General features: G+C 40.7%; 1 protein-coding gene across 1 annotated transcript in view; it reads right to left on the bottom strand.

Annotated features, from left to right (window-relative positions):
* Positions 1 to 14,970, bottom strand: part of lama1 (laminin, alpha 1) — a 53,725-nt gene that overhangs the window by 24,677 nt on the left and 14,078 nt on the right. The window contains exons 5-24 of the mRNA XM_066682706.1: positions 14,501 to 14,680; positions 14,166 to 14,255; positions 13,094 to 13,211; positions 10,753 to 10,931; positions 10,111 to 10,216; positions 9,583 to 9,740; positions 8,620 to 8,760; positions 8,120 to 8,284; positions 6,979 to 7,083; positions 6,623 to 6,837; positions 5,477 to 5,588; positions 5,210 to 5,320; positions 4,875 to 5,002; positions 4,682 to 4,768; positions 4,273 to 4,484; positions 3,893 to 3,999; positions 2,095 to 2,275; positions 1,643 to 1,779; positions 1,130 to 1,363; positions 425 to 568 (exon numbers count right to left, since the gene is read on the bottom strand). Coding sequence (XP_066538803.1) covers positions 425 to 568; positions 1,130 to 1,363; positions 1,643 to 1,779; positions 2,095 to 2,275; positions 3,893 to 3,999; positions 4,273 to 4,484; positions 4,682 to 4,768; positions 4,875 to 5,002; positions 5,210 to 5,320; positions 5,477 to 5,588; positions 6,623 to 6,837; positions 6,979 to 7,083; positions 8,120 to 8,284; positions 8,620 to 8,760; positions 9,583 to 9,740; positions 10,111 to 10,216; positions 10,753 to 10,931; positions 13,094 to 13,211; positions 14,166 to 14,255; positions 14,501 to 14,680 — 2,910 coding nt within the window. The remainder of the gene's footprint in view (positions 1 to 424; positions 569 to 1,129; positions 1,364 to 1,642; positions 1,780 to 2,094; positions 2,276 to 3,892; positions 4,000 to 4,272; positions 4,485 to 4,681; positions 4,769 to 4,874; positions 5,003 to 5,209; positions 5,321 to 5,476; positions 5,589 to 6,622; positions 6,838 to 6,978; positions 7,084 to 8,119; positions 8,285 to 8,619; positions 8,761 to 9,582; positions 9,741 to 10,110; positions 10,217 to 10,752; positions 10,932 to 13,093; positions 13,212 to 14,165; positions 14,256 to 14,500; positions 14,681 to 14,970) is intronic.

Genomic DNA, 14,970 nt, shown 5'->3' with positions numbered 1-14,970 from the left:
AACCAGTTTCCACTAATTAATACGATATTATTGCACCTCTGACAGTCTTTGCTCATTTGACTCAGTTGAGTGTAGGGAGTGCAGATGGCTCTGTGACTGTACTCCAGCCAAACTGGAACCTGCAGGTGCTCCACACAGTCTTCATTTCAACCTTCACTCCTCAATAAACACTGCCCTCACACTCACTGAGCATTTGAGCCTTGTCAGTCCTAGCAGGCAGTTGCAATACTTCTTTAATTACTACGAAGTGTAAAAATTCACCAATGCATTGCAATGTATCAATCTGATTACGATGACGTAACTGTAACTCAAGTGTAAGTTTATTACATTATAACGTTATACAGTATGCCTCTTACTATTCTAGATTTATTTAAATACATTATAATGTTTACAAATATTTAAGTATTGTAATAAGTATACTTACAGGGACTCTGACCAAGCCACCAAGCTCGTCACAGACAGAGGAAACTCCAAAACAGAAGCAGTGGCTGCAGCCAGCTGGATTCTGACCCCACAGACCAAATGTTCCATTCTTACACTCATCACACCCAACACCTCCAACATTGTCCTGAGAGTAAAGAGAGAGAGAAGGATACTTAGCATAATTTAAGACACTGTGATGGTGGTGGTGGGGGGTTTCTACACTGATATCTTGTATTACTTCATTTTCACACAATGCTGCCATTCTAGAAGGGTAAAAGAAAGCACATGCTTCTGCCAAGGCAGTAACTGCCTCTTTTCAAACTGCAGCTAACACAGTGCCACTGGAAATCCTGGAGAAGAACACTAACTCCCCAGACTTGCTACTACATAAAACATGGCTGTGTTGGCTAGCACTGTGCCTGGAAGGAGAAAAGGAGCCATCTCACCACCTCTTACTCCTCCATAATCCTGACCTTAATAGTAGGTCATTGTTTGATTTCGTATTTAGACCAATGTATTGTTTGAATTGAATGAGTATTGTTTTAATGACAATTAAAACAAGCTGAAGGATAATAATGTTACGTTACCATTATAAATACAAAAACAGTGTCATTGATGAGACAGCCTTGTGAAGCATTGTGTAGAATGTGAATGAGTAAGTAGCTAGTGAGAGAGTAACAAAAACCACACAGAGCTGTAAAGGTACCTTGCACACACACTGTCTGTGGTCCTCGCATCCACACACCCCCAGCTCATCGTCGCAGAATTCTCCTCGAGTGCCATCAGTGTCGCAGTTGCATGCGGTGCACTCTGGGAAGTTCCTGAAGCCTAAATCGCAGTGGTCACATTTCTGACCAGTGAAGTGTGCTCTGCACTGACACTGACCACTTAGCAGATCGCACTGAGATGAGTTAGATCCGGCCAAACTGCACTCACATGGCTGAGAAAACACACAGAGGTCAGGTCACTTGTTACAGCATGTGTGTATTCAGCTGAAGTGGCAGCAATACATCCAGCCCCAGAATACAAGACTATAGCACACACAGTCCCACAGCTACTGACAAGCCAGAAAGGGTCTACTCATGTGCACAAAATGTATTAGTGTAACTTTCTTATTTAGAGATGTGTCCGCCATCCCCATGTGTTTAACTACGAGTCCTGCTCCTAATTTGTGACACAATGCCTTCTTCTGTGTATTTAGGAAGTCACATAACGTTACCTTGCATCCAGCCACTCCATCATGACCCCAGTGATCATCCTCACACACTTCACATTTTTCTCCTCTGGTGTGTGGAGGACAGATACACTCTCCAGTTTCCACGTTGCAGTTTCCATGTGTGTGAGCACAGTCACAAGCTACAAAAAAAAACAGAAGTTACAGATTAGCTGAGCAAACTTTCAGTCTGAGATATTGTGTGTGCACTGCGCCCCCTACTGACCAAAATATACAGTGTTAAATTTACTTCACCTGGTAAGATTGAAAATATAATAACTATCAGAACAAGAGTTTAAGGTAAAGTAAATGTAACGCTGTAAATTTCATGAGCACATGAAGGTTTCAGACTAAAAACCATTTCATGATTAAACTTGACAATACACCACATTGATGATTACACCTGTGTTGGCCCAGCAATCAAAACCTAAATCAAAATGCAGTAAGAGAATACTCACGTGTACAGCCGTTGTCAGTGAAGTTGTAGTAGCCGTGCTGACAGCGGTCACATTTGTCACCTGAAACACCAACAATACACTCACACTGGCCATCTTCATCACATGCTTCTGAGACTGATCCTGATTGGTTGCATTGACACTGTCTGCAGCCTTCACCACTGTTAATGCCATGGAAGCCAACCTGGAAACACAAAACACCCCCCATTAGCTAGCCATTACCTCCAATACAAACACAGTGGAAAAGCTAACAGGTCATAATATAAAAGATTTGCACCAGTCCAATGCCCAGTACTTTGCATAGAAGGAAAATATTAAAAAATATAAAACCTCTATTGTACTGCAACCATTTATTAATAAATATTTCTGTACTCTGTTAAGTTAATTGAGGTGAATCTTCTCCTACATTTTCCTAAATGTGTATGTGCATGGCCACTGACAAATAGGTATAAAATTTCTAGCTTGAAATTCACAGAACTGATCCATCCATCCATTATCTGTAACCGCTAATCCAATTCAGGGTCACGGTGGGTCCAGAGCCTACCTGGAATCATTGGGAACAAGGCGTTAATACACCCTGGAGGGGGCGCCCCGCACACACATTCACACCGACGGTCACTTTTGAGTCGCCAATCCATCTACCAATGTGTGTTTTTGGACCGTGGGAGGAAACCCACGCGGACACGGGGAGAACACACCAACTCCTCACAGACAGTCACCCGGAGGAAACCCACGCAGACACAGGGAGAACACACCAACTCCTCACAGACAGTCACCTGGAGCGGGAATCGAACCCACAACCTCCAGGTCCCTGGAGCTGTGTGACTGTGAAACTACCTGCTGCACCACCGTGCCGCCTACAGAACTGATGTACCACACAATAACGTAAAGTTCAGTTAAGCAAAGCCAACAGTAGACGTACAGTATCTAAATATTTTTTTAATGAAACTGTTGCACATTAACTGATTAAATATGTCTAACTCAACTATGTATATCATCCTGTAGATTAGTATCACAACACAAATGCACTGATTGCAATTTTATCGGCTGATTCTGACTTCTGAGTCAGAACTGCATGTTCTTTTTCACGTGTCCAGACGTGAGAGAGAAACAGAGCTAATGCAGATGCTTACACCTGTCCAGTCAGAAAAGCTTGCCATCCCAAATGGTGAGTAAATTTTGTCTGAACACTGCATGATCATAGTGTTATTCATCTTGATTGGGGCACTTTGCCAAGTGTCTTTCACGTCCAAGAAGATCTCAGCAGAGCTCATGGCTGTCAGTGGATCGTCAATCACCTCTTAGCCCAGGTCTCTGACACTGAACATGAGAACCAGCTGCATCCATTTAACACCCTGCCCCTACTAGCCCACTTCCATACATCTGGAAGAGACACTTGAAACCCAATTCACCTGTACCACACCGCAACAATGGCTGACCACACTTAAAAGCACAATGACTCCTTCACTCACATCACTGGTTCACAACATTTGTTGTCATTACAATACAAACAAAGATAGACCATTCCTAAAAAAAACAGCTTGTTAAAACAGCTTTGTTAAATCCTCAATAATGTATTTATAATAAATATATTTAGAAAAGGAGTTTTATAATGTAATGAATCAATGCATTCTCTAGGTCAATTAAAAATTATATGGAGCAAAATACTGTTGTATAAACACAAAGTGCAGATGGCAAAATAGTTTTTACAATGTTTACAGAGATAAAATAAAGTATTTAATGACTGCAAAACAAAACAAAACAAAAAAAGAATGTCTTTAAACAAGAACCTTAAACTTACCTGGCACTGGTCACATTTGTCCCCCACCACATTTGTCTTACACTCACACTGCCCAGTTATAATGTTACACACACTGGAGACTGAGCCGTTAGCATAGCACGAACAGGCTAAAGACAAAATATAAAGACAAGTTTTTAAATTCCAATTTCACAAGCATGGAGAGGCAAAGACTGCAATAAAATCTCTGCCCTCTAGATGGCCCTAAATACATATTGCCATTTTTTGGTGTGTCTTACAAAGGACTGTACACACAATAAGCAAATGCACACAGTAATGTCTTTTAAATGTTCTCTAACTACTAAGTCATCACATGTGGCCAGTGTCAAAGCTGATTTAAATGCCACTGATGTTAGAAATCTCAAACTATTCGAAGAACGTACCCTGGCAGTTCTTAGCAGTTACAGCATCACCGAAGTATCCGTCCTCACAGCGTTCGCAGTGTCTGCCCGAGGTGTGTCCCACACACTTCAGACACTCTCCTGTTACACTGTCACAGTGACCTGGCTCAGAGGGGTCCACGTTACCATTGCACTCACACACTGAGCACTTCTGACCCGGGACTGTGGGATTCCCATAAAATCCATTAGCACACCTGAGAAGAACCAGACCCAGTGGTGAGTGAACACATGCCTAAGAAAAACAGGAATGTGAGGAAAGTGTAATATGCCTTTGAGTGCTCTGTGGGTTTCTCTGTTTAAACTGAACTCTCTCAACTTACATTTTGAATCTGTCCATATTTAAGTGTTATATATTTTTTGCTTTTGTAAAACATGTTGATTTGAACTGTACCTCTCACACTTGGTCCCTGTGTATCCCTGCTCACACTGGTCACATGTGAACTCTCCAGGGCCTTGCAGAGTGCAGCTGGGACTGAAGCTGGAAACACAAACCAAGAACGTTATTGAATGATACTGCACAAGGGATTTGGAAGTTCTAACACTCTTAATTGCACAAACACACAAACACTCTAACACTAACTCACTTGTTAGACGCCAGTGTCAGCGGGCAGGCGCATCGCTGGCAGTCTTCTGCTGTGCCCTCTGTGGGGTCGCCATAGTAACCTGGCAGGCACTGGTCACAGTGTGGTCCAGTAGTGTTGTGAGAGCAGCTCTGGGGGAGAAACAGGGCTTCAGTATTTTAATCACATTGATAAACACACATGCACAGACACACACACACACATGAATGCACCGGGCTAACTGTTAAGTACTGTGTGTTCCTACATAAGTCATTAGAATGATGCAATTGATACAAATGTATGTTTGCATGTCTTTGTCTACTACGAGAAGGCCATAACCATGACACAATTCAACTCACCAGGCAAACGCCATTGATGTCACACTCTATGGCGTGATCATTACACTCGCACTGCAGACAGTTTCCTCCAAACAGAATGCCTCCAACTCGATAGAAACCAGAAATACAGTACTAGAGAAAGCGAGACAGAGAGAGAGAGAGAGTGAAAGAGAGAAAACAAATGATGTGACAGAATGTCAGTTAGAGTCAAAACAATTAATGGAGAATAATACATTTACAGAAAAATTGCACTAATTACATTTAACAACGTTCCTACTCCACTCCTACCTCACAAGATGTCCCAGAGTATCCCCATGGACACTCACACTCCTCAACATCTGGAGCTGGAACAGAGCCTCTAGAGTTGGGGTCAGCCACAGCAAGTGACACTGAGCTCAAACTATAGACACAAAACATCACATTCACAAAATAGGTCAAATAGTCAGGAGCAGGTGGCTGTGTTTAAAATTAAATTAGGTTCGTTTGTTATAAATGAACAAGCCCAAATACAGGTTCATTTTAGGCCTAGTATTTGTGGCAGCCACATGGAATTATTGCTCTGGCTGATCAGCACTGTGCTCCAGAATACCCTGTATCTTTTTACATTCACTTCCACTGAAAGATAAGAAGGCTTTTCCTTCTCCTGTGTAGCTACTATTTTGGGAAATACACGTTTTTAATTGGACAGCGATGATATCGTTGTATAATTATGCAATGCTTGCACTGCTCCATATCCATTTGCCTCACATATAAGATGCATAATTTTGTTTGATTCATCTTAATAAGCAATTAATTTTACATTTATGCATCTAAATGCCAGTGTGTCCTGTTAAAATGCAAATGAAGTAAATATACATTGCAGGTTTGTCTTAGAAAAGCACTGAAAATGTGCTGGTGTGTTTCATTGGTTTTATTTGGTTGTAAGGAAGTACAGTCAGACATAAAGTTCAGGGTCGCGGTGGGTCCAGAGCCTACCTGGAATCATGGGGCGCAAGGCGGGAACACACCCTGGAGGGGGCGCCAGTCCTTCACAGGGCAACACAGACACACTCACACGTTTTGAGTCGCCAATCCACCTACCAACGTGTGTTTTTGGACTGTGGGAGGAAACCGGAGCACCCGGAGGAAACCCACGTAGACACAGGGAGAACACAACAACTCCTGACAGACAGTCACCCGGAGCGGGAATCGAACCCACAACCTCCAGGTCCCTGGAGCTGTGTGACTGCGACACCTACCTGCTGCACCACTGTGCCACCCTTAATTTCTAAAATATTTTGTGATAATCTTTTAAATGATGAACTGTAAATTAAACTAAAAAGTAAAGCAAAATATATATTTCTAAATGTAAAATAATAATAATAAATATACGTATTGCACTGGGCATTTCACATTGCACAACAGGGCAAGTTATATCACAAAACAGCATCTCACCGGAGCACTCCGTCCACACTGGTGTTGAGGTGAGCTCTAATACTGAGGCTGGCCACATCGGCCAGAACACTCATCAGCTCATCTCTCTGCACTCTACGCTGGCTGTGCGCATCCACAAACATGTGTGGCAAGATCTCCAATGCCACCTGCTGCTCTCTGTGAGGATTCAGGGGCACAGTCTGGAACTGCAGCTGCCTCAGTGTCCTCCCATTCCCCTGGGGACACAAATGAGTCAGGATGCAGGGGGAGATGATTGAAGAAGAGCGTTAATTGTAGAGGTGTGATTTGTATTCTGACACTCTCAGAGGAGCTGCAGTATTCCTGTTTCAGGTTTAAGAAATATCATGGAAGGTTACCTGAATTTTTACATCAAAAAGTGATGGGAGTGTTCTGTCCACGTTACTGTCCACAGAAACATCATATGCCACACTGTAGTTTAGAAAGCTTCCATATGCAGTCAGCTATGGTGAGAGAAAATAAGGAATTGTTAGCTTCAGCCGTACTCAAAAACACATCTATGAGGAGCAATCAGTCCTTTTCTCCATGACCCTTCTTCATGTCATTAACTGACACCATGTGATTTGGGTTTATCAGAAATTCTGTACTCTACATATATTTTGAAGCTGTGGAACATAAACTTGTTTTATTCAGGGACATGTGAGCTACATGTTAAAGATAAAGATGGACTTTCATATATATATTTCTATTTATTGGGAGTAAAAATAACTCTCCTATTTCTCCTTTACATTTTAAGCAAATGTTTATATTAGCATTTATTTTTTAAATGACCTTTATTTTACAGATGTCCCCACTACCAAGTCATAGGTCATTACTCGTATTGCGCGTGTGTGTGTGTGTGTGTGTGTGTGTGTGCGTGTGTGTGTGTGTGTGTGTGTGTGTGTGTGTGTGTGCGCGTGTGTTTGTGTGTGTGCGTGTGTGTCAGTACGATTACCTGTGAGGTCAGTTCTCTCTCATTAAAACTGGAATTTTCATTAAAGTAAAGGTGCATGTAACCGAGTTATTAATCATCCATGGGGCAGAAGCTGAAGGCTGGCTATTATGAGACTGTTTTTGATTAGCCTCTTGCAGTAATGATGTAAGAAACATGGACTTACAGCCGCAGGCAACAGCTGGACACCTGTTGGACGTTTAATTTCTGTATTAACATGGGAGCAGGACCCCTAAATGAGAGCCATTTCTAATGATAATTGCCATTTCTTTCACTTAGAGCGTGTGTTAGTGTGAGGGATAATTACTTATTTCAATTTCATTAATCACCCATGGGATCAATGGCGACAAATATTAAGAGCCACCCAGGTCATGTGTAAGCTAATTATTTCTAAATGTAATAATGTAATAACAAGTCCATCACTGATCAGGTGTAATTAGAGGGCAGCAGCTATTAACACAAACATGTGGACGGGCTGCAAGGGAAGTAGAGTGAGACAGAGAGAGAGAGAGAGTGAGGAGAAGAAAAATAATTAGTGATAGACAGACCTGGTTGCCAAGGAAAGGCTCTGGAGCAGTCCAGGACAACACGAAGAGGTGGCTGGTTGTTGCTGTCGCATTGCTAGCGACGATGAAGTTCTCTTCAGTGATAGGTGTGGTGTGGACTGGTGTGTTGTGCACAGAGGGTCGGAGCCAGTCATCTCTGTGTACAATCTGTATAAAGACATCTTTAATAATTTGCACTGCATGACTCAATAAACAAACAAAATCCCATTAGTATGAATGTGCTGCTGGGTATATTGACATTATATGGGTAAACTGAAAGGAATAGTTTTGTTCTGTGAGAATATATATATATTGAGAGGTCATTTGCATATTAATATTGTGATAATGTCGTTTTTGACAGATCATTAGCATGTTGCATACTTACATGATATTAAAATGGCTAAGACTAATATCACAATTCTTAAACGACATATTTGGCACATCCGGCAGTACAATGCTAGACTGTGTTGGGATAAATGTGTCCATTTTTTATATCTACATACCAAGGATGTGTTCCAGGTGGAGCTCTCACACACATCAGAAACACCGAAGCAAAAGCACTCAGTGCATCCCTCTGGGTTACTGGCCTGAAGGTTGTAGAAGCCCTGCTTACACAGGTCACAGTTTGCACCCATCACATTGACCTGAGAAACAAAGACAGAGCTCAGACGGTCAAAACAGCTGTGGGAGGAATGATTTAAAGCTGCAGTAAGTTATTTTCTCTAAGGATTCTCATAACGTAACCTTTATACAGTCTGCTGGTGTCCTGTCCTATGGAGAATAAATGTGTTTATTTATAGAATCGGTTTGACTCTTTAATCTCATGTGAACTGCATGCTATACTTTTAGAAACAATTTAAAAAACGATTTTAAAAAATGTAAACCAATTAGAAAATATGTTAATCACAACAACATTCTGTTATTAATCACAAGATAAAATGCTAGTATTTTCTTGGATGTTTTTGGAAATAAATGTGTATAGTGGTATGCACAACAAACTGGTGAGAGAGAGAGAGAGAGAGAGAGAGAGAGAAAGAGAGAGAGAGAGAGAGAGAGGAAGAGAGAGAGAGAGAGAGAGAGAGAGAGAGAGAGAGAGAGAGAGAGAGAGAGAGAGAGAACTTAAGAGGAGCTACACTGTGTTTACATCTCCTTATAAAAACCCTATACCCTATAACTAATAACTAGGCTCTGGTGAATTATGGGAGGAGGATATGGCTAAATTTGGTAAAAGGATTAATCAAAGGTGTTAAAAAAATGAATGTGTTAAAGTTTCCAGATTAATCACATGTATTTACACGTTAACGCTGACAGCACTAGTAAAATATAATCTCTTTAAAGATTATATTACCTTTTGCTAATTATTGTTGCTATAAATGACTGACAGCTGCTTTGAAGTTTTTGAATTGTGTTATTTACTAATAATTTGTCACAGTCAATGTGTTTGTGTGTGTGTGTTAGTGTTTTACCTTGCAGATGCACTCTTTACAGGGATCGATGTTATGGCTGCCTTCTAGACTACACTCACAGCGTGTGCACGAGGGGAAGTCCCTGTAGCCAAATGCACAGCGATCACACTTCTCTCCTGCAAAGCCCACCTTACACATACACTGACCTGGGAAAATACCTGCAACACATCAATAAACACCAAATCTTAAACAAACACGGTTCAACATGGAACAAATGTAACAAGTGAAATGTATATGTGCATGGTGCAATTATTAACAAATGAGCACAAGGAACATATCATACCAGGTACAATCCAAAATCCAAATACTAATCACTTTATTGTGTTACACCAGAAGAAGGCATAATGGTTAAGAGCATTTTAATAAATTGTTTCACAGCTTGAGAACCTAAAACACACTATTTATTCAGCTGACCCTTTTTCGCATTAGTGTCATGCTTATAAGACAAATGGACAACTGCATTAAGAAAATACTTAATTTACAGACTTTGTTGTGTGTATTTGTGTGTATTTCTGTGTGTGTTGTCACCTTTGCCAGGGTTAGCATGGTTATCATCTCTAACACATGCATGGCTGACTGAGCCTCTCATATCACAGTTACACTCCAAACAAGGCTCATTAGCATACGGGGACATCTGAAAACAACAAACAAACAAACATTGATGAACTGTTAGGCCCAGTAACACTTGTCTGGAAGGGGAGAAAAATGAGAAGCTATTAGCATGACATGCCGAGATAAAAGTGTCATGATGATATCTACAATCTCTCTGAACCTGTGTTAAGATCTAAGATCAACAACTGAATGTAGCAAATATAAATGATGTGTAGATGCAGTAACACTGCTGCTCTGCTCTATCGAGGCTTTACTCACATAGATCACCATTTGTCTTGTGACAAGACTTAAGAGCTCTAATACTATAAATAAAACAGAAAGTACAAAGCCAATCTGCTGTATTTAGATTTTACATTATTATATATGATTAATTTCTGTTATTGTACTTGCAGCACCCACAACCATGACCACACACAAACCCAGAAACCATTCATATGTAATTCAGGTGCAATAAAACAGATGTTAAATGGTAGTCAGGGGGCTTATTGTCCCCCCCCAACCACCACACACACACACACACACACACACACACACACACACACACACAGAGCTCTGTACCTTGTGTGGTCTATAGTAGCCATCAGCACAAGTCTCGCAGTTAACTCCTGCAGTGTTCTGTGTGCAATTGATACACACTCCACCTCCCACAAACTGGCCATGTGTGTTCATGCTCATCTTCAGATCAGCCACGGTCTGGTTGTAGTAACAGTCCTCTGTCTTGTTGTGACAGTTGCATTCTGATGAATGGAAGAAAACAGGGGAAAAAGAAGGTGTTCATGTAAGCACCAGAGGAAACCGTAAAAAAGAGCAAAAGGCCACAAACAGCTCATTATAAAAACCTGTTAATCATTAGTTATGTGCAGCATGTGACAATAAACTGCTGAATCTAAATGCTTTAATGAACCATGCAACTGTGCTCTTAAAAATGGGGCTTAATAGCAATTGCACACTATTCCAGAAATTAGCCAGCAAAAATGCAATGCACTCATATATGTTTGCCCATCTTTTTAAGTTTAAGGAGCCATGTATTGAAAACGTTTAATAATGGTACACAAACCTTAATTCAAATTTCAAAATGTACCATTAGCCTCCAGGTCCATGCAGTCCCCATACAGAAATAAAGCTACAGAAATTTGGCATTCAATGTTTGAATTCAGTGTTTTTGTGATGTCACACACATTATTTTCATGTCTGCCTTTTTAAGCTGTTTAGCTGTTTAGCCAAAACCATACAATGTAAATCTATTAGGAGTGTTCGGCCTATCAAACAAAGGTCATATTCATATCGTTACTGTCCACTGAAAAACATCTATCACCAAAATAGCAACATTACACGAAAAAGGTCTTGAAGTAAAAACATCTTTAAGGCTAAGCACCAGCTCTATGAAAGTGTCAAACAAATAAATACCGTGGAATTTGAGTTCCTAACTTGTGTTTGTTGATTGTCAGAAAACATGTTATTTCTTAATAATTCAAGGAATAAGGTTTAAAAGACCGTTGGTTCTCCCCCCCCCAACGGTGTTTGGAAACTCTAATAGGCGTCTTGCCTGTGACGTAGATGGTGGACAACAACTCTAGAAGTTTAATTTAAAATGCATTTCATGCAAAATGATGAAAAGGTGTGTTGTTTTTGGCTGCAATAATTCAATGTACAGTGGGACATCTGTGCACAAATGGCCCAAAGATCCCAAAATATCCAGAAAATGGACTAAATTTGTCAACTTTAAACGGGCACTTTGGAAAGGACCATCCGCTCACTCCGTTATCTGTAGCTCATTTCACTGGCGCTTTTCCAACAATATGGGCATGTAAGGACACCAACGAAAGGTGTTCAAGAGCCTCTGTAACATGGAGGTAAACAGGGTAAGGACACTTACTTCGCCTGTTGGTGTTAATTAACGTTAGCTTGACTCGCTAAACTCGGTGTCTCAGATTATACTCGGCTACGTAGCTGCATTACGGAGGTTTATAGTGTCGGATGAATTCGAGTTCGACTTCGATCACATTTACAAGAATAACGGTACCTCTACATTTGAGTTTAGCTTATTGCTAGGCTATTGTCATGAATAATGTTGGTTATTTAGCTAGCTAGATACTGTCATAACAGTCAGTCATAACGGTGTTTTACCGCGGCGTTGCTCAGCTGTTGTCCACCAGTGACGTCACGGTTGCGTTCAAGAATTTCCGTAGCAAGCTCGGGTTTTTCCGTCAATTTAATAAAATTGTCAGTTTTAAAGCAAATTAAACATGTTATTTTCATTTTAATTCATACTTATATATGTCAGTAACTAAAATAATGTGAAATATTTATGGAGGTCCATTAGGTGGTGCATAGCCTTTAACTGTCAATGGGTGTCAATGTAAAAAGATTTTATTTCAAGAAATTATTAAGCATTTCTATTCATAATAAAATTTTCAAACCATGTGTGCTGCTGTGTTTAAATCTTGTAGTAAAATACAAATTGGTAAAAATGGAGATACATATTTTTCATTGGACAGAGATGATATATCCGTCTTAAAGGTGATGTTGAAAATACCGAATGGTAAAAGTAGAATAAAACAGTCGGTGCAGGATTCAGTTCCAAAAATTCTAATAGGCATTCTGGTGAGAGTGGCTGATTTGCAATGCTCATTTGTTAACCTTGGTGCTCAAGCTATGCAATTTCATGCAATTCCAACTGCCCACTTGCTACAAAGCACACTGCTACATTTGTGTATTGTGATATCAAAATATCTCAATATATTGTTATAATCCTACAAAAAAGCGTACATATAATGAAATGATCTTTGGCACGTAAAAGGACACAGACGTCACCAGATATAAACACTATGCAAGAAATGTGAGCTCTTTATTCTATTTATTTCCTAATGTTTCAGAATGTGCTGGGGGTGTGCCTTACTCTCGCATGTGTTGCCATCAGAGATGGTCCCAGGTTGCCACAGTTCTTGGTGGTAGCCAGGGCAACACTCATTACAGCTCTCTCCACACGTATTGTGCTCACAAACACACTGCAGTTTCTGAAGGGAGAAAGAGAGAAAGGCAGTTAACACACACACACACACACGCACACACAAACACACACACACACACACGCAGAGTACTTTTAGGAAGGAAAGAGAGTGAAAGGCACTGTCTCACATGCCAAAATCCATTTCAAAAGGTCCAAGGGCCTCATTCATAAAACATGCTTCCTATATTACCAAGGTAAGTTCTCAGCATTTGCATAGAGTTCATTAATAGAAATGCACTGTTCATAAATCCTGAGCTCTAAAGCTTGTAACACACTCAGACTGGACACTGAGAACAGTTTGGACCCTCATGGCACAAAAGAGTGTGCAGAGAAAACAAATGCCAAAAGGAAATGCTCTCCATTTACACATTGTCAATCAGATGAACACCACAGCATAATCCCCATTCAATACACCAACCACACACAGACAGTCTGTGTGTGTGTGTGTGTGTGTGTGTGTGTGTGTTAACTGAAGAGGCCAAGGTTTACCACTTTCTTTTTCAGCCTCTTGTTGCCACGATTTTTACTGTTAATGAGGTACAAAGTGGAGACAACAAGGTTTACTTAACACAGTCACGATTGAATCCCTTCCTCCAAACTGCAGGGGTCCGACTGTTTTCCTGAAAGGAGCCCGCTGCTCTGTAAAGTCTGACTGAAATGTTGAGGGACCATATGATCTTCACTAACAAGATTACAACTGAAAAAATACACAGTGGTGCTTACTGCACCATTTACCCCAGCTTGATTTCCTGTTTCATTCTTGAGCTGAGAGAAATCTTAATAACATTAACCTGCACCACTGAACTACAAAATAAAATGTGATTAAAAGCAATATGTTTGACACGGGTGCCAACAATTAAGTCTGACGGTGATGGAATTACACAGCCTCAGTGTAATCTCATTTGACTGACAGGCTGTGTTTAAACCTCCTGGCTGAGAACTGAAGAGCGTGTTCCGTTACCTTGGTAACAGGGTCCCAGGGGCAGCTCTGGGCGTGGCCATAGCAGATGCACATCCCGCCTACCGAGATGTCCTTGATTGAATAGTAATACTAGAGACAAGAGAGGGGGGGGGAGACCAACATTACAGAGGAAAGCACTTAACACTGCATTATTTTGCAGTGTTTAATGTTAAATAATAAAAAAATCCTCTTTGAATGGTATGAATTTTTCACATTAAACAGCATTATGCAGTATGATTATCACAGAATACATTAAAAACATGAATTACAACATTAATGAAAATATAACCTCAGCATTATCCCCATCACTGAAAGTAACGGTGACTGTAACATACCCGACGAGTGACAATGGGGTCCACCTCTTTGGGGTCCCTGTAGCTGAGGGTCATGAGGTCAGCGTTGAGTGTGCGTATGCGTTGCAGACGCAAACGGATGAAGCGGGCGGAGGTGAACTCCAACAGCTCAGGGGTAAGGTCATCAGCACCTGGCCGGCCGTTTATAAGTGATGTGTGGATCTGAGCAGAGAGAGAATTACACGTTTAGCACATCCCCTTATGCTCTCTATGTGTAGGCCTTGGAGCTGTGTTACAGTGCCCCCTACCTGTTGTGCCACCGTGCATTTTAACATAGACTGAATCTACATTAAGGAGGACTACTATAAATATTTTTAAACAAATATGAGTTATATGAGCTTTAGAACTACAAGGTAAATATAATGTACAGTCCCTTGTTGAGTTTATGGAGCCTTGAACTACACTGAGTCTAAAATATCATTTACAAGTAAAGCACAATGCTATGAAACCAA

The sequence above is a fragment of the Hoplias malabaricus genome, chromosome 10 (genome assembly GCF_029633855.1).
Source record: "Hoplias malabaricus isolate fHopMal1 chromosome 10, fHopMal1.hap1, whole genome shotgun sequence".
NCBI lineage: Eukaryota > Metazoa > Chordata > Actinopteri > Characiformes > Erythrinidae > Hoplias > Hoplias malabaricus.
The sequence above is the reverse complement of the archived record's forward strand: the minus strand, read 5'-3'. Positions and strand labels throughout refer to the sequence as shown.